This window comes from Canis aureus, chromosome 18 (genome assembly GCF_053574225.1).
Source record: "Canis aureus isolate CA01 chromosome 18, VMU_Caureus_v.1.0, whole genome shotgun sequence".
In the NCBI taxonomy this organism is placed as follows: Eukaryota; Metazoa; Chordata; class Mammalia; order Carnivora; family Canidae; genus Canis; species Canis aureus.
Window position 1 is genome coordinate 20,020,120 of NC_135628.1, and position 27,612 is coordinate 20,047,731.

At 41.3% G+C, this 27,612-nt stretch overlaps 1 protein-coding gene across 2 annotated transcripts in view; it reads left to right on the forward strand.

Moving 5' to 3' along the window:
• JAZF1 (JAZF zinc finger 1) overlaps window positions 1–27,612 on the forward strand; it is a 336,781-nt gene that overhangs the window by 269,155 nt on the left and 40,014 nt on the right. For both annotated transcript variants that reach the window (XM_077856425.1, XM_077856426.1), the window contains exon 3: window positions 17,503–17,699. In XM_077856425.1, coding sequence (XP_077712551.1) covers window positions 17,503–17,699 — 197 coding nt within the window. The remainder of the gene's footprint in view (window positions 1–17,502; window positions 17,700–27,612) is intronic.

The window sequence follows — 27,612 nt, forward strand, 5'->3', positions numbered from 1 at the left end:
CAGCAGTTTAGCACCTGCCTTCGGCCCAGGGCGTGATCCTGGAGTCCCGGGATTAAGTCCCACATCAGGCTCTGTGCATGCTGTGCATGGAGCCTGCTTCTCCCTCTGCCTGTGTCTCTGCCCCTCTCTCTGTGTCTTTCATGAATAAATAAATAAAATCTTTTAAAAAAAGTAATAGAAATTAATTATCAAGTCTGACAAAAGTACGAGAACTCTATTTCTTGGTAACTCTGGGGGCTCCTCTTCCTCCTACTGCCTAAAATGTGAATTTCCCCCAAGTTTCTTTTCTCAATCTTGATCCCTTCTCTCCGAACATGCTCTCCTGCTTTCCTGCTCTGAGTAGATGAATCCTAATCTAGATTGCTGAGCTGTGTGCTTACATCCCTTGGATGTCCCACCACTATTTCAAATCCAACATATCCAGAAATGAAGCATGTCCACTGTAGCAGCACCATCCAATAGAGCTTTCTGTGATGATGAGAATGTTCTCTGTGCTTTCCAATATGGCAGCCACTAGCCACATGTGGCTATTTACATTTAAATTAATTTAAATGAAATTAGGGGCACCTGAGTGGCTCAGTCCACTAAGCTACTGACTTGTGCTCATGTCATACATGATTTTAGCATTCTGGGAGGGAGCCCCCATATAGAGCTCCCCCTCTCATCAGGGAGTCTGCTTGTTCTTCTCCCTCTCCCCCTGCTTCTGCTCGCTCTCTCTCAAATAAATAAAATCATTTTAAAAAATTAAGTTAGGAATACAGTGGCTCAGTTTCACTAGCCACATTTCAAGTGTTCAGTAGCCCCTCTTGGCTGATCACTATTGGATTGGATATCATATCTTTAGCACTTTTGTTTCTATCTTTTCTATGGCATTTTATTAGCTGTGAGTCCTTGGGCAAATAAGACTCAACTTTGTCAGCTGCAAAATGGGACTGATAGGGATGGCTGGATGGCTCAGTCAATAGAACAGGTGACTTTTGATCTCAGGATCATGAGTTCAAGGCCCATATTAGGCGTAGAGATTGCTTAGAAAAAAAAAGAAAAGAAAAAACAGAGGGGACTGATAATAACCTCTGACAAATTAGTAATGAGGATTCAAGAAGGTAATAGTTACAGGGCATCTAGAATAGTACATGCTGAAAAGGCTTTTTTGAATTGTTAAGATCCTTTTCCCCTTATCCATCTCTAATATTAATTTGCAAATATCCTTCTAGAACTTAGATAATGTGAACAATTACTAGAGCCATTTTAAGAATGGGTCGCTTTACATATTGTAAGAAACACCTTTAAAAAACCCTATGGGTTTAAGCTGCAGGTCTTGGTTATTGGACAAATTCTGAGCAATTCTGTGCAGGAGAGTTAATACAAGAGTGCTCTGCGGGATCTAACAAGATTCTCCTAGGTTGCTTGGAATTATTTTAGGGCATTAGGTTTGTTTTTCCAGAACATAACAACAGGAGAAAAACCCCCATGAGGCTCATATCTGTAGGACGGTTGAGAGGTGTCTCCTTAATGAAAATGCCCATTGCTTCAGTTAGACACTATGAGGGGCAGTTTGATTTGCCTGTGTGAACCTTATGAAGAAGCTCCTTGAGCATCAGAAATGGCCTGGGTGTTGGTGCAGGGGTGTCCAGGGCCTTCACTGCCTCAACAGGAAGCCCTCTGGCATGGACCAGTCCTGCACACTCAACACGTTTAAAAAGGGGGTTTGCATGGTTTATATCCTGGCTGCAATCCATTAAAGCTTTAATTACACTAATTAGGGATTTGGGATAATCAAGTTGGCCTGCTTGAAATGGGGGCCTGTGCTCTTTGTGAAGAAAAGGTTTGTGAAATAAACCAGCAGGATAAACAGGATTGTGGGGGCACATGTATTTCTGGGAACCAGCTGATGCTAAGGATTAGTGCTTGCTTTTGGCATGCAAATGAAGGCTGTTCTTTGTAAATCAGCAGAAGGGCTAGAGGCCCCCCTCCAAGAAACACTTCATTAGCAGTTAAATACAGTGACATTCCTGAAAATTTTAAACACACACACAAATATACCTGAATTTTTCCCCCCACGTAACCTGTAAATTCCCCATTTGGGGTGGAACTTGTGGAGGAAAGGTACCTAGGGGATCTTGTAAAATACAAATTCATTTCAAAGCAATATTGAACAGTAGTTTTGTGTTATTCTTCCGCCTACCCACACACAATCTAAGGGACACCAGAAAGAAATACCATTATGATAGTCAAAGCACACCATCTGACACTATATGGATGGGGTCCCCAGACCTGAAGGAGTTAGGAACCATTGGCTCACACCTTCCAAATTAATACACCTTCATCATGTCATACAGTAGCATGTGCTCCATATAATAGCACTCAAACTTTTCAAACAAAATAGCTTAGGGGTGGGTGAGTGAATGACAGACCAACCGACCCTGCAATTAATCACACTGTTAACCGTTGTATTTGATTTTGAATCCCCATTAAGTATTTCTTAGGAACTATGTTGAAAATTTTCTTGGGGCACCCATGTGGCTCAATCAATTGGGCATCTGCCTTCAGCTCAGGTCATGATCTCAGGGTCATGAGATCAAGCCCCACATGGCATTGGGCTCCCTGCTCAGTGGGGGGCTTGCTTCTCCCTCTCCCACTCCCCCTGCTTGTGCTTGCTCTCTGTCAAATAAATAAAATCTTAATTTTTTCTTTTTTCTCCCTTTTTTTTCCTTCTATTTTTTTAATCCCTATATATTTTTCAAGAGATTCTGTGAACCCAGATTGGGGTTCAATAATCAATAATCATGGCCCAAAAAGGAAGTAGGCAGGGAGAAAGCTTAAACAAGATGGCAAAATATTAATAATGAGACAGTTCATCATACTAATTTCTAGTTTTGAGTGCTTTTGAAATTATCTCTAATAAAAAGTATAAATTATCACCATCATCAACCTCCCTATCTTCTTCATCCGAAGTGTTTATCCACAGCTTATAGTTTACCAAGTATCCTGAGCATTCACAAATTTATTGCGTTTGCTCAAGCAGGAAGACCCAGAAGTTCACATCTTTGATTTTTTTTTAAATAATTTAGTACTCTGAGGCATGTGCTTATTTGAAGAACCATATATCTTAACACATTTATCAAGTGCCACCTCCTGAAAAACAGGGAAAATCAAACCAGAAGCAGCTTAGCTGAGCTCTTGCAACAGGAGGTGTAAAAAATCACTTTGAAAAAAATCGGCACCCAAGGCCCACCAAACTTGTGATGGCCTCAGATGTATACACTGTGAAGGACAACCCATGTATAAACTGACTTTGCCCCCAAAATTATTTCACTGCCTAAGTAGATTAATCCTTTTAAGAAAAGTTGCTGTTGACTCTGCTCTCCTCCCAAACAATGCTAATGTACTGACTGCTACTCTGTATATAAGTGAGTCACAGGATGCCTGGGTGGCTCAGCACCTGAGCCAGGGCCTGATCAGCTCAGGGCCTGATCTTGGAATCCGGGGATCAAGTCCCACATAGGGCTCCCTGCATGGAGCCTGCTTCTCCCTCCGTCTGTGTCTCTACCTCTCTCTGTGTCTCTCATGAATAAATAAATAAAATCTTTAAAAAAAAAATAAGTGAGTCACATATATACAAAAATAAGTTTCAGTGAGCAACTGGCCTCATAATTGTATTCATGAATACATGCAATTATCTGAATGTGTATTTAACATGCTTGCCCTACTTTGGAGACAGCTCTTATCTTGGACATAACTTTCTCAAATATTTTTTTTAAAGTTGCATTTATTTAACTGATCTCTATGCCCAATGTGGGGCTCAGACTTACCACCCTGAGTTCAGGAGTCACATGCTCTCCCAACTGAGCCAGCCAGGTGCCCCACTCTCAGATCTGTTTATTGTCTGGCAGCCTTTGCTCCCCAATTCTCTAGCATGGATGCAGTATAGTTCAAATGAATTAGCCAATGCCTAGAATAAGATATTAGTAGAAATATCAATGTTTAGAGGGGAAAAGGTGTAAATCAGAGATGGCACAAACCATCATTTTAGGAGTTACCTTTATCAGTAGATAGTGGCCACGTCAGGCCTAGTGATGAAGAAGCTAAGGTGGAATGCAAAAGCAGCACAGGGAGGGTAACTCTGATCAATTAGGGATGCCTCTCATGGGCAGAGTAGGTTATAAATGGCTCCAAAGGAATGGTACATGCTACCCCTGGCATAAACAAATCCCATTTGAGATCTCCTCTGACATTGAGAGCCCTCTGCTATCTCCCTAACCTCTCTTCCCCTTTTTCAACCCAGGATTCCATTAACCAGAGCCTTCAAGTGTACCTCATCCCCTGGTGCTGAATTCATTTGGTGTCAGTTGGTCTGTGCTAAATGTTGACTGTCACCTGGTTAGAAGAGCTCACCTAAGTAAAAAGTCATGGCAGCATCAGAGAAGTACTTCTCAGGGCTGTCCCAGTGACTCAGTGGTTTAGCACCGCCTTCAGCCCAGGGCATGATCCTGGAGACCTGGGAACAAGTCCCAAGTCAGGCTCCCTGCATGGAGCCTGCATCTCCCTCTGCCTCTGCCTGTGCCTCTCTCTCTGTGTCTCTCATGAATAAATAAATAAAATCTTTAAAAAAAAAAAAAAAAAAAGTAGTACTTCTCTTTAGAAATGGAGACTTATGATCCCAGACTTAACATATCTAACTAAGCCCATCTATGGATTCCATGGCTCCCCCAGCCACCCCAGCAAGATGTCCTCTTATGTAGGGATTATACAGTCAAATGAGTATTAAATTTAGCAACAGTTACTCATAGTTTCTGGGTGAGAGTCAGGTGCATAGTGCTAACACCAATGGAAATACCAAGACTCTGAGTGGCCTCCTGATACATGTTGAGTATTGTGTTGGGCCAACTGCTTTCCATGCGTTTATGTAATGAGATCTTGACAGTAACCCTGATGAAGCAGGTATTCACGGTTACCTCTGTTTTATAAATTAGGGTCCCAAGTTTGAATACCTAGTAAATCAGACTAGGAGTTTGCCTCCAGAGCCTAGACTTTCAACCACTAAGCTGTGTTCACAACCATTAGTGATATTGGAACTAAAACTCCAGAGACCCTAAATCCAGTTTTTTTTTCTTTAGTTTTTAAACTTCTCTCTGCTTATAAGGAGAGTTATAAAAAATTAAAAAAGAGTTATGTATCATCTCATTAGCAGTTTACATGAAAACCTCAAATAACTCATTTAGTTTCCTTACCAGGGGAGCCAAACAAAAAAACTCAAGCTATTTGTAGTTTTGTAACACAAAACCTCATAAAATGCAACTTCTTTGTTTTGTTCATTGGTTTTGACACAGATGTCAAATTAGCAATGAAAACCATGTGTAAGTAACAGCCATAGTTATTCCCAGTTCGATGAAAGTGGAAAAGGAATGGAAAGGGTGATGGTGAGATGCTGCCAAGAGAGGATATTCCAGTTGGCCTCCAAACCAAAGATTTGTGCATGTCGTTTTCAGAAGTGGTTTTTATTCTTGGCATTGATGATGAAAAAGTCCATGGTTTACTCTATTCAGGCTGAAGTAAATCAAAATTAATTGCTTCGCTGATAATTTATACTGACCTGTGGCTTAAAATAGTGGTTGCTGGAACCAGAACCAGAGCTTTCATTAAGATAGATTGACTTTATTACTCCTTAGTTGTGAGAAAATACCCAATATTTATTGGGAATATACAGAGTAATGGTATGCACGAATGGGACTTTGTGCATTATTGCAGTTACTCGGCCTCAGTACATGAATTTCATTTGAGTGCTAAAATTCCAGAAGAGATTATTGGCTTAAAAAAAAAAAAAAAAAACACAAGTAATTTCTAAGTGCTATTCACGGAACAGCTGCTAGTCTTTGAATGATGCCGTTCATGTGGATGTTTCCACTGGTGTACAGGGCCAGAGAACAAGGAGCCTCCAGCACCCCACGGGCCTCCTGTGTGCCCTGCCATAAGAGGACACTCAGCTCTTTTCACCTTTTTCCCAGCTCTTAGAGAAGCTACTAGGTTTGGGTACTCTTAGATTTGGTACCCTTTCATTTTGTTCAGCGTATTACAAATGATTCCTCCCACATGTAGGAGTTTCATTTGGTCAGCAGTCCTAGAAAGAGAATTTTTAGCAATGGCAGTGATAGACTATAATAAAGTTGGGTATTATAAATAACATGTCTATCCCCCCCAAAATAAATAAATAAATAAATAAATAAATAAATAAATAAATAAATAACATGTCTAGAGAATAATTATGAACAATATATTTTAAATACATTAAATGTATAGATGATGTAATTATAAAATGATGATAAGGGCAGCCCCAGTGGCTTAGCAGTTTAGTGCCATCTTCAGTCCAGGGCATGATCCTGGAGACCCAGGATCAAGTCCCACATCAGGCTCCCTGCATGGAGCCTGCTTCTTCCTCTGCCTGTGTCTCTGCGTCTCTCTCTCTCTCTCTGTGTCTCTCATGAATAAATAAATAAAATATTTAAAAATAAATAAATAAAATGATGATAAAATTACACTTAATATTGTAGTTTCTCTGCATCTCAAAAATTTTAAGTAAATTTTTCCTGTTTTTATTATTTATTAAATAATTTAATTAGATATTATCTTATGATTTATTATCGCAATTTCAGAATAAAGAGCAGTCTTTCTCAGGAAAGGGTTATTTTATTTAAGATTATGTGCTCCTTCTATCTATGTCAAAATGGCTTTTTCTTTTCAACAAGAGGCCAGTGACAGTAGATGGTAGGTAGATAAAGCAATATAAAAATTGGCACGTGGCAATATAAAAATTGGCAAGCCAAAGTTCTTATTAAATAAATATTTTTTAAAGATTTAGAATATCTAGGCTAGATGCCATAGAAAATATAAATTAACTCTAGCTGGCCTAAGGAAAAAAAAAAGAAAAGAAAAGAGGAAATATGATTGTTAAGAGTAGATTTTTTAAAAAATATGTTTATTTATAGGTGAGTAATCTCTACACCCAACGTGGGCCTCAAACTCACCACCCTAAGATAAAAAGTCACATGCTTTTCTGACTGAGCCAGCTAGGTGCCCGAGTATAAATTTTTTTTTTTTTTTAATCACCTCTTGGCTTTTTTTTTCCTCCTTACTCGCCATTCTTTTTCCTTCTTGCTGACCCAAAAATAAAGTGAAAATTTATAAGAAAATTGAGCTACAAAATCTCATAGGAAATTGGCTTGCCCTCAATGTTAATTTATTTTGTGCAGGTTAGGCCAGAACACCTTGGAGTCCAGGAACTAGATTTCTGTATGTTTCAGATATAAACTTAGTTAAAGAAAAGGGAAAAAGAGAGAGAAAAGTCTTACTTAGCGCAATAAATCTGTCAGCTTGGTTTGGTACCCAAGAACAAAATCTGATTCATTGGCTGTGTACTTCACAAATTATGCCCACAACCCATGTGAATATCAGATGAAAATCCCACTCAAGAGAACCCTCACAAGTGAATTGCCAAACTGATCTGATCAGATGGTGTGGGCTTTTCCTGGTGCTGCTTTTAGTTTTATTATTTAGCATTAAATCTTTAATAGCAGCATGTTAAAAGGGGCTCAGAGTTTTGGTGACATTGCAAAAATTTTTATGAAGCTTCAAAATCCACCCCATTGGCCTCAGATTGTGAAGTCAAAAATAGCTCTGGGATGAGAAGTGAAACACATGCCCATTCAAAACATTATTTGAAACCTTCTGAAATTAGCATTACTCAGGACTCTAAATTTTGTCTACTTTTGTCTACTGGAAAGAACAACATTTACTTATTAAGTTCCCACTGATCACCAGAAAAGGCCCCTCTGTTAATAAAGGGGCATAGACCAGCAATTACTCTGCTTGTTGCTTACAGGTTATGTTTCACTGGCCAGCTGTTTTAACCAAATACTCCTTCAACTGTGCTGTGGCTTTAAGCTGCTGCTAAACTATGAAGACCTGCCTCATGAATTTATTAGCAGATGTGTGTTCTGAAAGCCATCGTTACATGGAGACCTAGAGCAGCAGTCAGATCTTCTGACATGTGGGCCACACATGATCGTGTGCCGAAATGCACCCATTATTCCTGTGGTCATTTCCCACAGCCTGTATTCGAATGTCCTGTGGGTGGTTTTACTGCCTTACTGGCTTTCTGTCCATCTATGCCCTGGATTGCACATGGTAGTGGCCAGACAAAAGAAAAATCGGTAATGTACAATTTGGACTCTCCACTGGAAAACTGGATTGTGTTCCTTGTTTGGTCAGAAATCCCGTTGTCTGGAGCCATGAGTTACCAGATTTGGGGGTCCTTAGAATCTCCTGGTCTGCCTACCAACGCTTTGCAGCTTTCCTCAAAGGCTTTCTGGGTTTCACAAATTTGTTTTTGCTGGAAAATGGCAATGCCCAAAGGGCCATTGAAAAGGTAGGACAACGCTTTAGACTCCCAGTGAAGTAGTGGGATGCAGTGCTTTGTACAGCGGGTCTGGTTGTGGACCAGTCGGAGCCTTGTGCAACTTTATGAATCTCTCAAGGCGAGGGCAGGCTTAAAACTTCATAGAAAGACATCTTTCTGTCAGCTAGCTGTGAGTTTGGTCCCCTGTTGTTTGTCCTGCTAGAAGACCTTTGAAGGTTTGTTTCTTCTCAAAGAAGTGAAGAAGAGGAAGGAAGTATGTGGGTTTTCAGAGAGTGCCTTACTCCCAGCATGTTGTCCCTCAAGAGAGGGATCTTCTGTTCAGATTCTAATTACTATAACCACCTTCTCAAATGTACCTGTGATCACAGCACTAGTGTAATGAATGTGTGCAGAATCACTAAGAGTGCCACTTTGCTTTCAGAATCAACAGAACTAATGATGGCAGTGCTTATCCTATTATTCAGGAATTCAACTTGGAAATAATCAATTGCTGACCTAAGTGTCAGAGATGAAAGATTTGTGAATTAGGATTTCCAGAACAAATCTCATTCGTATCCATTGTGTACCAGAAACCTGACATTTGTCAAGGTCAAAGTGCCAGGCCCTGTTCCAAGTGCTTTACATGTATTAACTCAATCTTCACAAGGACTCTGTAGGACAAGACCTGTTACTAATGTGTCACTCTTTACAGAGAGAGAACTTGAGGCACAGAAAGGTAACAGGCCCAAGGTCACGCAGCTGGAGAACATAGGGCAGAGATTACAATCTAAATGGTCTACCTCCAAAGCCCATCACCCTCTTAACTGATCTTTTCAAATTCAGACTCTGTCTGACCCGTTAGTAGGTCAAGAAACCAGTGACCAGGACGTTTTGTTAAAATGAAATAGAATACGAAAATATCAGAGTATATCACATGTAGGAAGGATTGTTTAATAAATTCTTGTTTCAGACAAATTAGATAAAAATTCTTCACATCCAGTTATGTTTTATACTTTTTCTGATTTCAGCCAGGTAATACGGTGCAAATGGTGCATAGTACATAACACACCCTGCAGGGGCCTGTGGCGGGGGGGTGGTGGTGGTGGTGGTGCCTGGAATCAAACACATTAATACTTGTGCAGTGAGGCATGTGAATATTCACACTAAATACAATAAATAGTGTAAGTAGCCTTTAAGCAGATCAATTTGGGGCTTGTCTCACAATGAATTTTGCTGCCAAATTTATAAAAAAAGTTTTCCAGTTTTCAGAGCTTCAGATATTTCAAAATTGAGGATTGCAGACCTAATTATACATATCTATACAGGCTCCCAATAGGAGATACACTTCTTACAAGGAGTTGGGGTTTAAAAAAAAAAAAGTTTGGAAAACACTACACAAGGCTATTGCTGAAATCATGGACTGTTGGAGCAGGGAAGTAACATAAGGATGATATATTACATATATCCCCAAAACCAGAACACTTCAATTTTAACAAGTAGACAAACCAAGGCCAGAACAGAGGGCATTGGGACTTCCGGAGGCCACCCGCTTCTTTGCCCCAGAACAAGCCTCCTGACACACAGCTCAGACCTCTGGACCACACGCCCTCTCCAGAGTCCTATAATAACAACCAAACCACACCACGCATCTCGTAGTTTGGATTCTTTTCAGGTTTTTCCGAGAGCGACTCAAGTTTCGAGTGGTCACTTCCATCCCTGGGTTCTCCAGAGCCAGGGAAAGCCATGTGGTTTTTTCCCCAGCAGGACACTTATGCTCAGGTGTTTGGCCATAGAGTAGGTGGCAGTGGGGTTTCTGCCCAGGTTCCAGGGAAATCTGTAAATTTCCTGAGTTTGTGGTTGAAACTGGTCTCCCTGGACCAGCAGTTTGACATTTTCCCCCTGTGGTGTTATATTCATGTTTCCACATTTAACATGTCAGACTGAATGAACATTGTGGTCTAAGGATTTAAAAGATTTATAATGGAGTCTTGAAAATTTACTTAAGGAATATGTACTTCCCCAAGCAATAACAAATATTACTACAAATGACCATATTAAATTAAAGTAACTGAGGCATTTCTGATTTGTAGGAAAGTTAAAATTAATCTTATGGCAGTTTCAGTTTCAAAATGAAAACATGGCTCTGCCTGGCCACAGATTTCCCGGCTGTTAGTCAACAGTGAATGAACTCTCAGGTGACTTTTTTTTTTCTTTAAGAAATATTCAGTTTTCTCTATGTGTAGAAAGGCAATACTTGAAGGAACATACCCTGAAAAATCAACCGTGCTTGTATCTGGAAACTTCAAAAGTTCTGGTAATATTTTTTTTTCGTGAACTGGGTGGTGAGTCTATAGACCGTCGTCATTTTATTATTATTCTTTAAACAGTACACGTAAACACATGCACTCATTTGTGTGTGTCTGTGTATAGGTATATTCCACAATTTGAAAAGCTGTTTTGAAACACAAGCCACAAATCCATAAAAATGTTTACATAAGTATATTTCAATGAGATGTGTTTTTATAATTTTTAAAAGGAAAGGAAGACTTAATTGAACACCAATAAAAAATAAATTTATAAAAAAAAAAAAAAAAGGAAAGGAAGACTTTCTTATATATTCTTTATCCCTTCCCTGACTGGCTCTGTTGGTGAGTAGGCAAGGGGTCTGGTTCCAATGCTCTTTTCTACATTAAAAAATAATAATAACCACAAGGTGTTCTGATAAATGTTGAATAACTGACTTTTGGAAAGGAAAAAAGCCCTCATTGGTAATACTTGCCAATTTCCATGGTGTAAATATTCCCGTTGCCAACAATTTCAAGCTACCAACATAATGTCATTTAACAGAGTTGGAAAGAGGTGTATACAGTAGCACACCATATTATATGGTAATTATAATAAACAGGATATTAATGTAAATTGCCCCGAAATACACATAATAGTAAAATGAAATAAAATAATTAAGAATTGGTAAGCTTTGCATATTACCTTTTTAAAAATACACTTGTTTAATTATTAACTCACATAATTTAATTTTTAATAATGGGTATGTTTAACAACTGGCTCACAAGAATCCCTGAAAATTTAATGATCGGCTCTCACAAGCCAGTACAAACCCACAACACCACACTACTACAAGATTAGAACAGTTCCCATTGCAAAGCAGAAAGAATTCAGGGAGGCAGGCACAGCCAGGCTTCCCCACATCACAGAGTCCTGAGGCTACAAATCCAGGACACCCCCATACCACCAGTCAAGCAACCCCACCCAGCAGAACATGGCTGACATGGAGAGAATGAAGCCTCCTTTCTCCCAATCACCCTACTTACAACATATAAATCCCCAGAGGGATTCCCTCTGCATTTCCCCAAGCCCTAAGCTCTGGTTCCTTAAGCCCTTTCAACTTTGAAGACCAGGACTCTGAAGCAAAAGTGAGAAGGCTCAGAGTTCTTTGACATGCCCATAGCAGCAAGGCAGAGTAGGAGCATTTGATTCCGCCCTGGCTGAAATTCTCTCATGCCAGCTCTGCCCCTTGCCAGCAAGGTGACCTTCAACAGGCCACTCTCCTCAGTTCCCAGTTAATGTGAAAAATGAGGGCATTAGACTAGATGATCTGTCTTAACTAGGTTTCTTCCAGCTCTAAACCGCCCCCCACCCCCTTGTTGGCTGCTGTGACTGAGGGCTTCAGAAAAGATGACCCATCAGGTCAAAACCCATCAAGAAAAACTCATCAGACCACAGGGTGATATGACTTCCCAAGCCTGAATTCCTTTCCAGCCATGGGAATACATGGGAACATTTCTAAGATGGATGATGGAAAGATCTAGGCTGTGCTTCTTCAAGGCTGTGTCACGCAGCGCAGCTGCCTTTGAAGGTGGGAAGTAGATTTGCCTGGGTTTCTGGTCAAAACTACTCGAGTCTCTGACTCCTGGCTGCATTCACGGCCTTCGTCTGCAGCATCTGGTTCTTTATGAACTTGTCTCCCCCAGTGATGCCTTGCCTTGGGAATCTACCCATCTTTTGTCTTTTTTTTTTTTTTAATTTTTATTTATTTATGATAGTCACAGAGAGAGAGAGAGAGAGAGAGAGAGGCAGAGACACAGGCAGAGGGAGAAGCAGGCTCCATGCACCGGGAGCCCGATGTGGGATTCGATCCCGGGTCTCCAGGATCGCGCCCTGGGCCAAAGGCAGGCACCAAACCGCTGCGCCACCCAGGGATCCCTCTACCCATCTTTTGACAAAGAGTTGTATTGGTGGAGCATTGCTTTAAAACTTTGGGGTTTAATAGGTCTCAAAAAATAGGTAAAGTCATGGTTGATAAGTGAAAGAGGAAGAGGAGCTGTACAATATTGCCAGTGAGAAACCAGTGAATTGTAACCACTGCTCCCAAGGCGTGTACACCCATGCATGTGTGTTGTCACCAGGAATTAAATCGTGCAGCTGTGTATCTTGGTACGGCACGGTTGCCGTGATTTATGAGTCTAGCTGCGAGCAAGTTCACAACCGGCAATCCAAGAGAGGAGGAGGGAGGGTGGAGAGAGAGGAAGGTTGGCAGAAGTGCTTTATGAGTTTCATATTTAATGCTTTTAACATGATGTCTTGTTCTCACTTCTAGAAAGCACTTAGCAGATATAAGCCAAAAATAGATTGCTGTCCATAGCTGACCAAACGTGAAAGTGGGGGATGTGTGTGCACGTTGTTGTGGTTTTTTATGGTTGTTGTTTTATATCTGAGCTGTGGGAGAGTATTTTACAATAAAAGACATGAGCTACTGATACTGTTTAACTGGGGTGAAAGAAGACACAGAAGCCCATCCCCCACCCCCATTCCCCTGCCTGTCTCCCTCCTCTCCTACCACCCTCTTTTTTTTTTTTTAAGATTTTATTTATTTATTCATGAGAGACACAGACAGAGGCAGAGACATAGGCAGAGGGAGAAGTAGGCTCTCTGCAGGGAGCCCGATGTGGGACTTGATCCCAGGACCCCAGGACCACAACCTGAGCCAAAGGCAGATGCTCAACCACTGAGCTACCCAGGTGCCCCCTACACCCTCTTTTTTTTTTTTTTTTAAGATTTTATTTATTCATTCACACACAGAGAGAGGCAAAGACATAGCAGAGGGAGAAGCAGGCTCTATGCAGGGAGCCCGACATGGGACTTGATCCCGGGACTCCAGGATCGTATCCTGAGCCAAAGGCAGATGCTTAACCGCTGAGCCACCCAGGTGTCTCTACACCCTCTTTTGATGAGTGTTTCCATCTGACACTATCTGTGTGCTCTCTGGGCTGATTCCCTGTCAGCCAAGCCACAGTCCATTCTATAGATGAGGCATGAACCCGCAGCTTTCAGAGCATGAACACACAGTGCGTTCCCAAGAAACTTAAAGTTAGGTAGGGTAGACAGGATATATAGATAAAACCATTATAAATAAAGTTTTATATAATCACAGCTTCCGTGTTTTGAGCCACTTCCTATGTAACAGACACTGCTACCTCATTTAATCCTTACAACCATCCTCTTATGTGAGTACTCTACTGTTCACTAGAGGGTGGTTTTCTTCGATCATGAACATTCAGACTCACAAGATGACCAGAAGCCACAGCGGGCACTGGGTCTCTTCAGAGCTTGCCAACAGGGCAGCATCAGGCCTTCTACAGAGTCCTCACTGGTGCATGGGAGTCTACATAGACTCACCAGGGCAAGATGCCCCACAGGCAAAAGTGGGAACTGCGCTGGTATAAGAGGAATCAAAGGTCCTGTAACATTCCACGGGCATACTCCTTGGTTCCCTGCTTGGGACATGCCTAGGGACAAGATCACCACATTTAGGAAGCCCAAGCTCTGACTTCCTATCAGGTGTGTATAAATGGTTTCTCACGGGGATCCCTGGGTGGCTCAGCGGTTTAGCGCCTGCCTTTGGCCCAGGGAGTGATCCTGGAGTCCTGGGATCGAGTCCCACATCAGGTTCCTTGCATGGAGCCTGCTTCTCCCTCTGCCTGTGTCTCTGTCTCTTTCTCTCTCCCTCTCTCTCTCTCTCTCTCTCTCTCTGCCTTATGAGTAAATAAATAAAATCTTAAAAAAAAAAAAAAAATGGTTTCTCACTCTTCCCAGTCCAGAAGTGATTTGCCCATCAGGGGTCAGTGTGATCATAAGGAGTGTTGACTGTTAGTATAGTTGAAATACCATTTTAGCAGATTACCTGAGCTTAACTAAAGATCAAATTCTCTGGCAGAAAGGGAAACAATGGAGGATCCCTGGGTGGCTCAGCAGTTTAGTGCCTGCCTTCAGCCCAGGGTGTGATCCTGGAGTCCTGGGATCAAGTCCTGTGTCGGGCTCCCTGCATGGAGCCTGCTTCTCCCTCTGCCTGTGACTCTGCCTCTCTCGCTATCTCTGTGTCTCTCATTAATAAATAAATAAAATCTTAAAAAAAAATAAACGGAAACTATGTTGACCCTTTGCCTACAGTCGTTAGTCCCATTTTACAGAGAATAAAGCTGAGGTTTAGAGAGACTTACCAGACTTGCCTCAAGTCACATAAGTAACACAGGCAGGGCTAGACCCTTGGTCTGCCTGGCTCCAAGTCCCGTATTCCTAACTAAGGTGCAAGATGCACATTTTACATTGTACTCCATAGAGTATCTGCTTTCTTTTACCATTTGAAAAAACTGACTTGAGGGGCACCTGTCTGGCTTAATCGATAGAGCATGCAACTCCAGATGTCAGGGTTGTGAGTTCAAGCCCCACATTGGGCAAAGAGCTTACTTTATGTTTTTTTTTTTAAGATTATTTATTTATTTATTCCTGAGAGACATAGAGAGAAGCAGAGACACAGGCAGAGGGAGAAGCAGGCTCCATGCAGGGAGCCTGAATGTGGGACTCGATACCAATACCGGGACTCCAGGATCACGCCATGGGCCAAAGGCAGGCGCTAAACCACTGAGCCACCCAGGGATCCCCAAAAGAGCTTACTTTAAAGCAAAACAAAAAAACTGACTTGAATTACCTATATTGAGAGCCCTTGGTTTTTCTGGAAAAAGCAATGTATCTATTCTGTGGTTTTACCCACTCCACATGTACCATGTAGCCCAATTGGAGAAGCTTGGTACTGTGCGAGTTAGTAATTCTACTTAAAATAATAGAAGAAAGCACTAGTTCTTTGCTTTTCTCTTAGATTCCATAATTTGAATAGAAGTTTGGAAGGGGTGGGGGTGGGGGAGCTGGGGAAGCAGTTTTAAGAACATAGAGCCAACTTTGCATCTGAAAGTAAATGAATACCTGGCTACCAGGTGCTAACAATTCTGTTTTGCATTGTTCTTTTCTTGTTTTTAAACCTTCACCATCTTGTAGCATAAAACCTAAGAGCCCAAGACAAAGCACCTAGCTTTATTACCGTTCAGTTCTTCATAAACATCTGGTTGATTATATATCTAGATCGTATTGCAGAAGCCATTCAAGAAATGTGCCATCCATGTTCCAAGTGTAAGAGTAGACATTTTAAGACACTGTAACAATATTGTAATATTGTTTCATTGGGTATTTGGCTAAGCTTTTTACCAGGCATTGGAACTATCTATTTATTGACTTCTAAAACTTCCTAGCATAATGAAGACAAATACTAGGAAATTTTTAGACAGAACATGAAATGTGTTGGGTCGTAACCATGTTTAAGTACAATGGAATTAATGAAGAGTTGTATTAAGATAGAATGTAATGATGGGGGTTAGGGACAAGGAAGAAGACTTGAGGGGCATGCTTATGACCTTTTAGCCAAGGCAGTGGGCATGGGTGCCTGTTTTATTCCCTAAATCCTTTCAGGCAACCTATTCACGCTTTCTGTCACAGTTTCCAAAAATGCAGCTGAAAAGCCTGCCTGTCAATAATACAAAAAAAAGTTTGCTGGCCCCACTGGCTCAGTCAGTAGAACATGCGACTCTTGATTTTAGGCCTATGAGTTCAAGCCCCATGTTGGGCACAGAGCCTTCTTAAGAAAAAGATTGTATAATGTCTGAAAAAAAGATTTGCTCTTTAGGTGAAAGCTATCATGCCATGGATTATTTTGAATGTTATATTACACGAATTTATGACATGTTAAACAGAAAAGAACAGATCAAATGTTACAAACATAAGAGAAGTGTTGAAGGGATAACTTTGAAGTTTCCAAAGTGAAATCATGAGGAAAAGTCGCTTTTCCCTTTAGGAGTTATAAAATCACAACATAAACCAGTCTTTAGCAATGATCTTTCTCCCTGTACTGCTCTCTTTCCTTCTTGAATCTGGGCAGATTTACTCATTCTGTAAATGTTTACTGAGATAGACTTGGCAGTGTGCTAGCAGCAATCATGGGGACTTGTGTCCTTTCCTTTTGGCTAATGGTTAGGGAGACAAGACCTTCGGTTTGCCAAGAAAAATTTTTAAGATCTCAATAACAATATGAGGATTGGGAGCAAGACAAAAAGGATCCGTTTTCAGGAGGCCATATATGTTAAGTGGCAGTGAAGCAGTACGAACAATAAATAGTACCAAGCCACAGATGAAGGAAGCTCTTTCCACCTGGGACTGCTGGGGAACTTTGAGAATGGGTGGGCTTTCTATGAATTGAAAGAAAAGAGAGGACCTTCCAAGAGAAAGGAAGTTGTCTTTTTCTTTTTTTTTTTTTTTAAGATTTTATTTGTTTATTCATGAAAGCCACAGAGAGGGGCAGAGACATAGGCAGAGAGAGAAGAAGGCTCCTGCAGGGAGCCTGATGCAGGACTTGATCCCAGGACCCCGGGATCACAACCTGAGCCCAAGGCAGATGCTCAGCCACTGAACCACCCAGGTGCCCCTAGAGAGGTCTTCTAACCCAAGGCACTCCAGAGGATATAAACATGGTCTCTGTGTGGACGAGGAGGGTTCGTGTCAGGAAGAAATGGGGCCTTAGCTGTGAGGAACCTGAAGACGGTGAGCTAGAGGATAATTTATCCCAGAGGAAAAGGGAATCTGTTGTGAGTCTTTGAGATTGTGAACATGTCCCCTTCCCTGGGTGGGGTATCTGTCGAACTCGGGGTAAAGTCATCATCCCTCATGCTGCATAGATGGTCCCAGTTACTTACTTTCCTTTGTTGCTTCAGATTCATGACAGATGCCGCCCGTCGAGAGCAGGAGTCCCTGAAGAAGAAGATTCAGCCGAAGCTCTCGCTGACCTTGTCCAGCTCAGTGTCCCGAGGGAATGTGTCCACTCCACCACGCCACAGCAGTGGAAGCCTTACTCCTCCCGTGACCCCACCCATCACCCCCTCCTCATCATTCCGGAGCAGCACTCCCACAGGTAAGTGGCTCAGCCCCTTAGCATTTTCCAGGTGAGGGAGGGATAGCACCTGTGTGGGTGTGACATGCTGGGGGTAGAAGGGGGCTGGGGACAGGTGATGGTTCAGACCCATCTTTGTTCCTTTACTGGTCTCTGTAGAGTTTGTCAATATAGTCATCTATCATTGAAGAAATATTTACAAATTATTGTATATAGTCTGTACGTGATAATGGTTTTATAGATATTTTTTGAGCCTTTACCATTTGTGAGCCTGGAGTGAATTCCCTTCAGTCAGATGGGAGAGTAGATGAAACAAGATTGCTATGTGTTGATTATCATTGGCTCTGGGTGATGAGTACATAGGGGTTCATTCTACCATTTTCCATAATGTCAAAAAAAATTCTGAGGGCCTCCTGTTTGCCTGAAAGAGGTTAGGCTTCGTGGAAGATGTTGGTATTCTAGGAGGACCAACATGCACACTCTTAAGAGTCTTCCCCTCCCAAACGTAGAAGCAACTGAAAAAGTAAACAGCAGCCAGAGGAAAGATCAAAATCAACTTTATTAGTGAATAAAGCCAAAATGCAGACTGGAACTTGGATTCATAACCATTGGGCTTCTTTTAGTATGTTTTCCCTGAATTCAGCTTATTTCCCAAACTGCCCTTTCACACGGATGCCAAGCAGATGCGAGTGCACCGCACGCCCTGAGAGGAGCATGCACGGCCCCTTCTCCCCAGTTAAGTTGTTGCTCCTCCATGGGCAGGAATGAGTAAAGACAGTCAAAGGAGCCTGGAAAGATCCCTCCTCTTCTTTCTGCCATCTGAGAAGCAGGGAATTTATTTCCCCTCCCCACAGTCGGGAGTTTAGACAGGCATTAAATAAACGGAATCTTATAACCATGACAAGTGCTATATAGAACTCAGTGATAGGAGAGTATCCAGACGGAAATTCAGGAAAGGTTTTCCCCAGAAGATAAATAGGACTTAAGCAGGTAAAGAGGGGAAGGAGGAACATCCCACCAGGGGACATTTTGCAGAAGCTCTCTGAGGAGGAGCGTGGCAGGTCTCAGGTATAGAAAGAGGCCAGCTAACTAGTGTGAGGTGAGGCCAGGGCAGTCGGCAGAAACCAGGGCACAGTGGGTTGATCCTGAGAGCAAAGAAAAGCCATCTAGAATCACACCATCCTCTCTATAGGATCACTCCCGTGACTGTGGTTAAAAAGTTGATTTTCTCTGACAGTTTGTAGATCTCTCTTTCAGCCATCTCTCATCAAGGGAGAGGACGACAGTAGTATTTCTCAAGTTGTGTTTCAGAATATTTACTTCACAAAATCGTAGTTTGGAGGGAAAGGGATTCCCTAATAAGATGGGGAAAGTGATGGGTTAAATCAAAGTAAACTGATTTCTTTAATGCAGGGCTTTAATATGTATTGTTATTCTCCGAGGGAAGGATTTAGTAAGTTTCTCAAACTTAGTTGACTTTCATTAGGGGACCTGCTTTCTAAGGGCAGTTTGGGGGACTCAAGGCTGATAGACACCCTATGTCTTGTCAGGATTAGGCACTTTGGAGATAGGACCGGTGTGCGAGACAAGCCGATCAGAGTTCTATCTGTACTTCTCCCTTTACAGATCACTAATGATACCCAATATATGGATTTTTCTGTGAGTTAAATGTGAGGGCATTTGTATACACCCAGCATTCAATAAATGTTCATCTCTGTGGTCTGTGGTTTTCAACTAGTTGCTTCAAGAAGAGAATCAGCGTCACTTGCCTGTAAATGGTGAATTGGCTCATTTGTGTTGGGCATTTGTCCATTCCTTTAGGTAGGCCACCATATTTCCCTTACATTTTATTCTGTGAAGATTTACTTTCCAGGATCTTTGTGTAATATTTGCTATGTAAATCTAAGGAGTGCTATGAGAACGTAGTGTAACTCTGTGGTCCTCTTTTCTGGGTATTTCTGTGATTATTTATCCATATATAATATGAATTATGGGGGCAGTTCTGTACTGGAGAGTGTTTTATACCGGACTTAATATGGACTGACTCGTGGCCAAAACCAGATAACCATGACTGCCCCAATTAGTAACGGGTGCCGTAGAACCCCATGAACACAGTTTAAAAGTGAGAGTTTATTATTTTTCATGTAAGAATGTTTGGAAGAAATGGAATCATTTCCTTTCCTTCAGACATAAAGAAATCGTTCTGACACCTTGCCTATTTTAACAATTTCCCACTGAGAGAATTAATTTATGTTGTGGTAAAGATGTATCATTTTCAGTCTGTCAGGATCATTGGTAACTTATTTGCTGCTTGAAGAACGTTCCATGTAAACATCAAAAATTAGGGGAAGTGGTTGCTTAAACCCCTACCCTGTACCATTTTGATTGTGTACATTTTTCAATGTTCGAAATGTTATTTTACCTGTAGTTAGAGAGATCAGCTTATTTTGCCTGACTAATGTGGTTTCGTTCACTTTTCATTGCCAAGTTATAAATAATATTCCAAGTTTCTACCTCCTAAATTCACTCTTCCAAGTTCCACATTTAAGGTATATTCCAAGTCCAGAAGTAATAGTCCTCTTGTAGAAAATCTCATTTATAAAATATTCTTTAAAATATACCATCTTGACTGACTTAGAGCTCCGCTTCCTCCTGGAGTTTCAAATATTTCTTAGGTCTTCTTGGACTTAATATTTACTTTGAAATTTCTAAATCCTAGGAGAATCTTCTTACCTTAGCTTTTTCATTTTCTATCCTAAGTAGTTTTGTTTTAAGTATATATGTATTTTTTATTATATATATTAAATATGTGTGTGTGTGTCTATGAAAGAAAGTATTCACTTAAGGAAAGATTAGAATGGTTTAAATCATGAGTTGGCAAACCTTTTCTGTAAAGGATCAAATAGTAAATATTTCATGCTTTGTAGGCCAGAGGGTCTCCGATTCAGCGACTCAATCCTGCCATTATAGCATGAAAGCAGCTGTAGAACTCCATAAATGAATAAGCATGGTGTGTTCCTTCAAAACTAAAAGTTTTTGTAAAACTTTATTTATAAAAATAGACCAGATTTGGCTCACAGGCCATAGTTTGCCATCCCCTGGTTTAATGATAAAGCTATGTAATTTAAAGATCAACCTCAGGGTGCCTGAGTGGCTCAGTCGTGTGGGGGTCTGCCTTCAGCTCCAGTCGTAATCCAGGGTCCTGGGATTGAGTCCTGTGTTGGGCTCCCTGCTCACTGAGGAGTTTGCTTCTCCCTCTCCCTCTGCCCTTCCACCCTCCTCTCTCTCTCTCTCTCAAATAAATAAATAAAATCTTTAAAATAAAATTTTAAAAAAGATCAACTTCATTAAATTCCCTGCAAACAAAATGTCAAAAGAATTCATACCCTTCTCTTCAGAAGTAGTAACATCTAGGGTATAATTCCTAAGGGGGAAAGACAACTAACGTTTGTAGAGTATTTACTATATTATATGCTTTCATATTCTGGACGTATAATGCTTTTAATCCCAACACCAGCTGCACTGAGACAACATTCTTATTTCCATATACAGATTAAAGAAATAGAGGCCTTTAATAAGGTTAACTTCACAAAGCCCCATGTCTGTCTATTCAAAAAAAAATGTGGTCTTCCAGTAGTGCAGTTTTCCTTGCACTTTCCACATTAGGACCTTTTTTAGAAAATTCTTATTAGACCTTCAGCCATCTAGCTGCTCCAGTTACCAATTAGACAACTCCAAACCCAAAATCCAACAGAATGTTAAGATAACTGGAACTCTGGTTCACTTCCATTCTCAGACTTCCCACCCTGCTGTCCAAATAGCATATTAGAAGTGGAGAGCCAACCACTTAGCCGAGGTTTTCTTTAAGGATGAGCTGGAGCTGATTCCTGAGAGCCAGTTATTAAATGCCCCTGTTTGCCAACCAGTTGTTAGAAGGATTACCTTGAAATTGGCCTTAGTGGGAGTCTTTACACCAATCGAATTGACAAATGCTACCTATCAGTACCCCCACCTTACCGCCCCCCCCCCTCCGCTGCCTCTTTACCATTATACCAGGTTTATCCTTTCAGTAGTTAATGGATTAACATTACTTTGTTATTCAAGGGATCAGGGTCCTTCCTAACTGTGTCTGTGAATAAACCGAAAGCAAACCTCAGTCACCAATAAATAATGGCCATTTCGAATATTGGATTGCTTTGCAGTCATTCGCAGCAATGTTATAGGTGACTATGTAATGACACGGAAAGTTATTCACATTATTGGGTTACAAAACCACACGTGCAGCGTGATCCCAATTTTATTTTTTACTCCAAAAGAGCTAACTGTGGTTGCCTTAATATGATAGGGAAAAGGGCGTTATTTTCTCCATTCTCTTTTCTCCCATTTACTAAGATGAATCTGTTTTACTTTTATAACTGAAATTAGTGTTTAGTGCATATAACCAAAAGATCTAGACAGGATGGCCCCATGCCGTCCAAAAAAAACAGTTTAATGAATTTATTTTCTTCAAATTAATTTAATTATCTTTTCTGGAAGAGGAAGGATTATCCTCTAGGAAAGGCCTGGGTTAGCATATTATATTGGTTATCAGTGCCTGTAGATTAATTAGTTAAGAAAGTAATTCCTCCCCCCACTCTGATCCCCACACCTATATTTGCCAATGAATCTCTTAAAAGAGTGATTCTCCATCAGGCTGAAATCAAAATCACCTGGAAGTTCTGTTTTGATTTGTTTTAAGTGAACTCTACACCATACATGGGGCTCAAACTCACGACCCAGATATCAAGAGTTGCATGCAGGGACGCCTAGGTGGCTCAGCGGTTGAGGGTCTGCCTTTGGCTCAGGGCATGATCCCAGATTCCCAGGATCGAGTCCCACATTGGGCTCCTTGCATGGAGCCTGCTTCTCCTCCCTCTGCTTGTGTTTCTGCCTCTCTTTCTGTGTCTCTCATGAATAAATAAAATCTTAAAAAAAAAAAAAAAGAGTTGCATGCTTTACCAACTGAGTCAGCTAGGCACCCCAACATGGAGGATTTTTTTTTAAAGATTTATTTATTTATTTATTTATTTGAGAGAGAGAAGAGAGCATGTGCATACGTGAGCACACAGAGGGAGGGGCAGAGGGAGAGAAAGAGAATGTTAAGCAGGCTCCATGCCCAGTGCAGGGCCTAATGCAGCACTCCATCACATGACCCTGAGATCATGACCTGAGCTGAAATCAAGAGTTGGATGTTTAACCCTTGAGCCCCAGGCACCACCACCCCAACCTGGAATATTTTTAAGCCACTTTTTGCTTGGGCTCCATCCCTGAAACTCTGATTCAGTTAGTGGATGGGGCTTAGGCACTGGGAGTTTTTAAAAACCAGATAATTCTAACCTATAGCCTGAGTTGGAAAAGCACTGTTTTAAAACGTGATCAGTCTAGTTGTCATAGCCATGTGTTTTCTTGCTTGGGTTAACATATTTCCACCTTACCTGGAGAAAGGTTACAGTAGTCTACTTGCTAGGACTCCAGAGATGGGTCCAATGGGACTGAACAGATGCTCACTTATGTCTTAATGGAGAAGCCACAGAAAGAGTTGGCTGGATTTCTGGTTATAATAGCATATTGCATAGTCTCTCCTGGAAAATATTTGTATATATATTTTTTGGCCCACTCAGAAGGGGAGAAATTCAAATATTAAACCAGAGAAAGGCACCCAAGGAAATTAAACCAATTTTTTTGTTTTCTTGTTTAGGTTCCCTATAATGACTGTGAAGTCACAGATAATATCTATTAATGCATAATTTGAGTTTTTATGTTGTGTTATTTCACTTCATATTGCTGTGTCTCCTGCTATTCGGCCTTACAGTAGACCCTTAACATTCCTTTATGGCTTTTGCAATAAGTTGTTCAGGTTATAAGATTTTGAAATTTCCAGGACTTACTGATCCACAACAAGTCTTCTTAAAAGTATTAATTTTTCTACAATACAGACTTTATACAACTGATAAAATTTTGCTTGACATTTTGAAACTATCTAAATGGAGTTGAGGTGGACTCTCCCTACCCCCCCATGCCTTTTTTATTTTTAGAAGACAAAATAAACATAAGTAAGCTTAGTAGAAGTAGAAAATCTCAGAGAAAGATAACTAAGGTTAGGTCTAAACCAGCATACCTCCCCACACCCATCCAAGGCGGAGGATGAAATAGAAGGAGAAACCTCAAGGAGAGAAATCCTATTCTGTTTTATGGTGGAACATAAGAAAAGAAAAGCAAAATATTTCAGCATGACTGAATTTCATGACATATTTATAAATTCCTGAAGCCATGGTTTGTTTTTTCTCACAGGTTCTTCCCTCAAGAGTTCAATATTTAGACCATACCTAAGAAACATCCCCCAAAATCTTCCTATTAAGAAAATGGCCTCGATTTACATTTCCCTTTTCGCATAAAGGTACCTTCTTGTTGCTGGAGAATGACAAGATGTTGCTGTATTATCTGGCTTCCATTATGTTCGGAGTCACTAACACACCCTTTCCTGGTCCACGGTTTCTTTGCTTCTTTGTTTATATACTAATTTGCTCTAGTCATTGTTATTTCATCTTCTTTTTTGATTGACTCGTAAAACCTTTGTCCTGCTTCCCAAGGGTCATGCTCCAATCTTATGGCTAGTTCTGCTTCCTTCACCATCTTAGGTGGCTACTTGTTTTTCATCTCCTCTTGCCTCTCAAAATGTTGGTAGAGTAAGGATGGCAACAACAATGCAGCATTTCAATTATTTTTCTGTAACTGCACAACTTCTAAGAAACCTTCCTAAACAAAACTCTTTTCTTGACTGGAAGAAAACAATCAAATCAATGGTGATCTGTAATAATAATAGATTATATCTTCATAGCACTTAATGCACAAAAGCATTCACACTCACCATCATTAACCCCACTTGAAGACAAAATAAATTGAGCCTCACTTAAATGATAACTTGCCCAAGTTCAAGTGGTTTCCAAATGGCATAGCCACTGCTTTCCACAGCACTAGGATTGGGCATCTTTGCATTTGCCATAATTTACTGAGTATCCATTTTTTTATAGGTTCTGTGCCAGGTATTATGGGTAGTCTGCATAAGGCATAGCCCTTATGGATTAGAATTTATATCTTTTAGTAGAAGCCAGTTATACACATGTAGGACAGACACATAATGAATGTGACATAGACACAGATGGCCTACATTATCAGGATGGGTGATTAGTAAAACAAGAGAGATACATACAGCATCATTTCCTCTGTGCTGTTTTCGCACAGTTACAAATTGTATATTCACACCTATAAAATGTCTTAGATATTGTAAGGCAAACATAAATTCCAAAGGAGTTGGAATAAGGTGAGACCAGTGGGAACGTGACTTGGGGCAGTTTTATATTCCATGATCGTTATGGAATGTCAGTTTAGGGAATTAGTAATCAGACCTGGATATTAACAAAAGATGTTAGTGAATCTGGGGTTTTCTGGGTCACCTTTCAAAACTCTGGGAGCATAGAAGTAAAGGGGGGTAGGGGAAGCCTTAAGCATCAGAAGGATCTGAATCCAAATCTTGATTCTGCTACTGGAGAGAGACTTGGCCTTAAATTTTTCCAAGTCTCAGTATCTTTTCTGCACATTGGAGGCAATCCTACCTCACCGTGAAGATGAACGAAATAGAGAGAGGGACAGAAAGAACCACTTGTGTTAACACCACCTCTACTGAAACCACCAGTTCAGAAAGGACATTGGCCTTGGAAGGGCTCTACTCTGCCTAAGACACTCTGCAGCGGTAAAGGAGCCCCGTATGTTCGGGAACTGTCGGCTGGCAGTGGTAGGAATGGCTGACGCTGGCAGGTTAGTTAGGGTTTCTTGAAGTAGCTGAGTAGCACGTTCAAAACAAAGAAAACACTTTTTGCTCTTAACTGAATCCTGCCCTTTCAGGCAGACAGAATTTTGCCAGCCCTGGCCAGGACCACTCGTGCGTGTTTATTTTTGGTCTGCACTAACCTCAGAAAAGGCTGGTTCCAGGAATGTGCATTACAGGTGGTATTTGCTAATGACCTGCTCTGGGCAGAGGCACATTTTCTAAAGAAAGGTTGGCGGGTGGGGGGGGAGGGGGTCCTATCTGAAAACAAAAATGACACTATGTGTTATTAATACGGGGACACATTTAAGATAACCACTTTGTGACCAGGGGTGGTAGGGGTATAGAGTTGGCCAGTTCACAGATTTTTATATCTTCTTTTGTTATTTTAGTAAATGTAATAATAACAACGCTTTTAATTATGGAAATTCAAAGCACTGTGAAAGTGAAAGATTGAATGTTTCTAACAAATACATGCGCTCCTTACAAGCTCTGTCCCTCTCGTTTTTGTTTTTTGTTTTTTTTTTTAAGATTTTATTTTGGGATCCCTGGGTGGCGCAGTGGTTTGGCGCCTGCCTTTGGCCCAGGGCGCGATCCTGGAGACCCGGGATTGAATCCCATTTCGGGCTCCCGATGCATGGAGCCTGCTTCTCCCTCTGCCTGTGTCTCTGCCTCTCTCTCTCTCTCTGTGTGTGTGACTGTCATAAATAAATTTTAAAAATTTTTAAAAAAAAGATTTTATTTCTTATTCATGAGAGACACACACAGAGAGAGGCAGAGACACAAGTGGAGGGAGAAGCAGGCTCCATGCAGGGAGCCCGAAGTGGGACTCGATCCCGGGGCCCCAGGATCACACCCTGAGCCGAAGGCAGGCGCTAAACCACTGAGCCACCCAAGGATCCCCTGTCCCCTCTCTTGTGAAGGGTGTGACCACACAGGCCCAACCACCACTGTGGTCGGAGGGAGGGGGCACTCCTTTGCCTCACCTACATTGAGGTTCTTTTATGTGTTCAGAGCCCGTTATGATGTAGCAGAACTAAACATTTCACTCATAAAATATATCTAGGTACTAGGGCCACATAAAGACCATCTCAAGGTTTTGAGGATCTGGTGAATTTTGACTGCCGTATCTTGGAAACTCCAGCCCTCCTTCCTGTCAAGGGCCGAGGACACCCTCAAAGCTGCTCTGAGGAGGGGAGAAAGCATCAGATGTCGCTGCTCCTCCACCCAGACAAGGAGGGTTGAAACCTGCTGAGATCACAGAGCTTCTTCAGGGCTCCAAAAATCAGTGACATCAGTGTGGCAGTTCCACATCAGGACTTTACCCAAGGGTAATGGAAACATGCCCACAAAAGACAAGTAGAAGGATGTACAGAGCCGCTGTATTCACAATAACTCTGAACTGTTAATTCTCTTGTTAGGTGAATGGATAAACAAATCATGATCTGTCCATACAGTGAAATACAGATTTAGCAATAAAAAGGAACAAAGTAATGGTTTGGTTTTTTTTGTTTTTTTTGGAACAAAGTAATGTTATACCAGAAAATGTGGATGAATCTCAAAAAAAACAAAAAACAAAAAAAACCTTACACTGAGCAGAAGCAGACACAAAAGAGTTCATAGGAAATTCAAGTACAGGGGCACCTGGGTGGCTCTGTCAGTTAAGCACCTGCCTTCGGTTCAGGTCACGATCTCAAGGTCCTGGGATGGAGCCCCACGTCAGGCTCCCTGCTCAGCGGGGGACCTGCTTCCCCTCTCCCTTTGGCTCCTCCCCTGCACTCCTTCCACTTGTTCTCCGCCCCCTCCCTCAGATAAATGCTTCTCCCTCTCCTTTTGCCCTACCCTCTCACCCCCTCATGCTGTCTCTCTCAAATAAATAAAATCATAAAAAACAAAACAAGAAATGCAAGTACAGGCAAACCAATTTGTGTTGACAGAAATGAGAACACCAGTTGACTCAAGGGAGAGTGGAGAGAGGGGAATGTACACAGAAGAACTTTCTGGCATGATATATTTCATATCTTGAGCGAGATGTCGGTTACACAAAAGGATACATTTATCAGACCTATC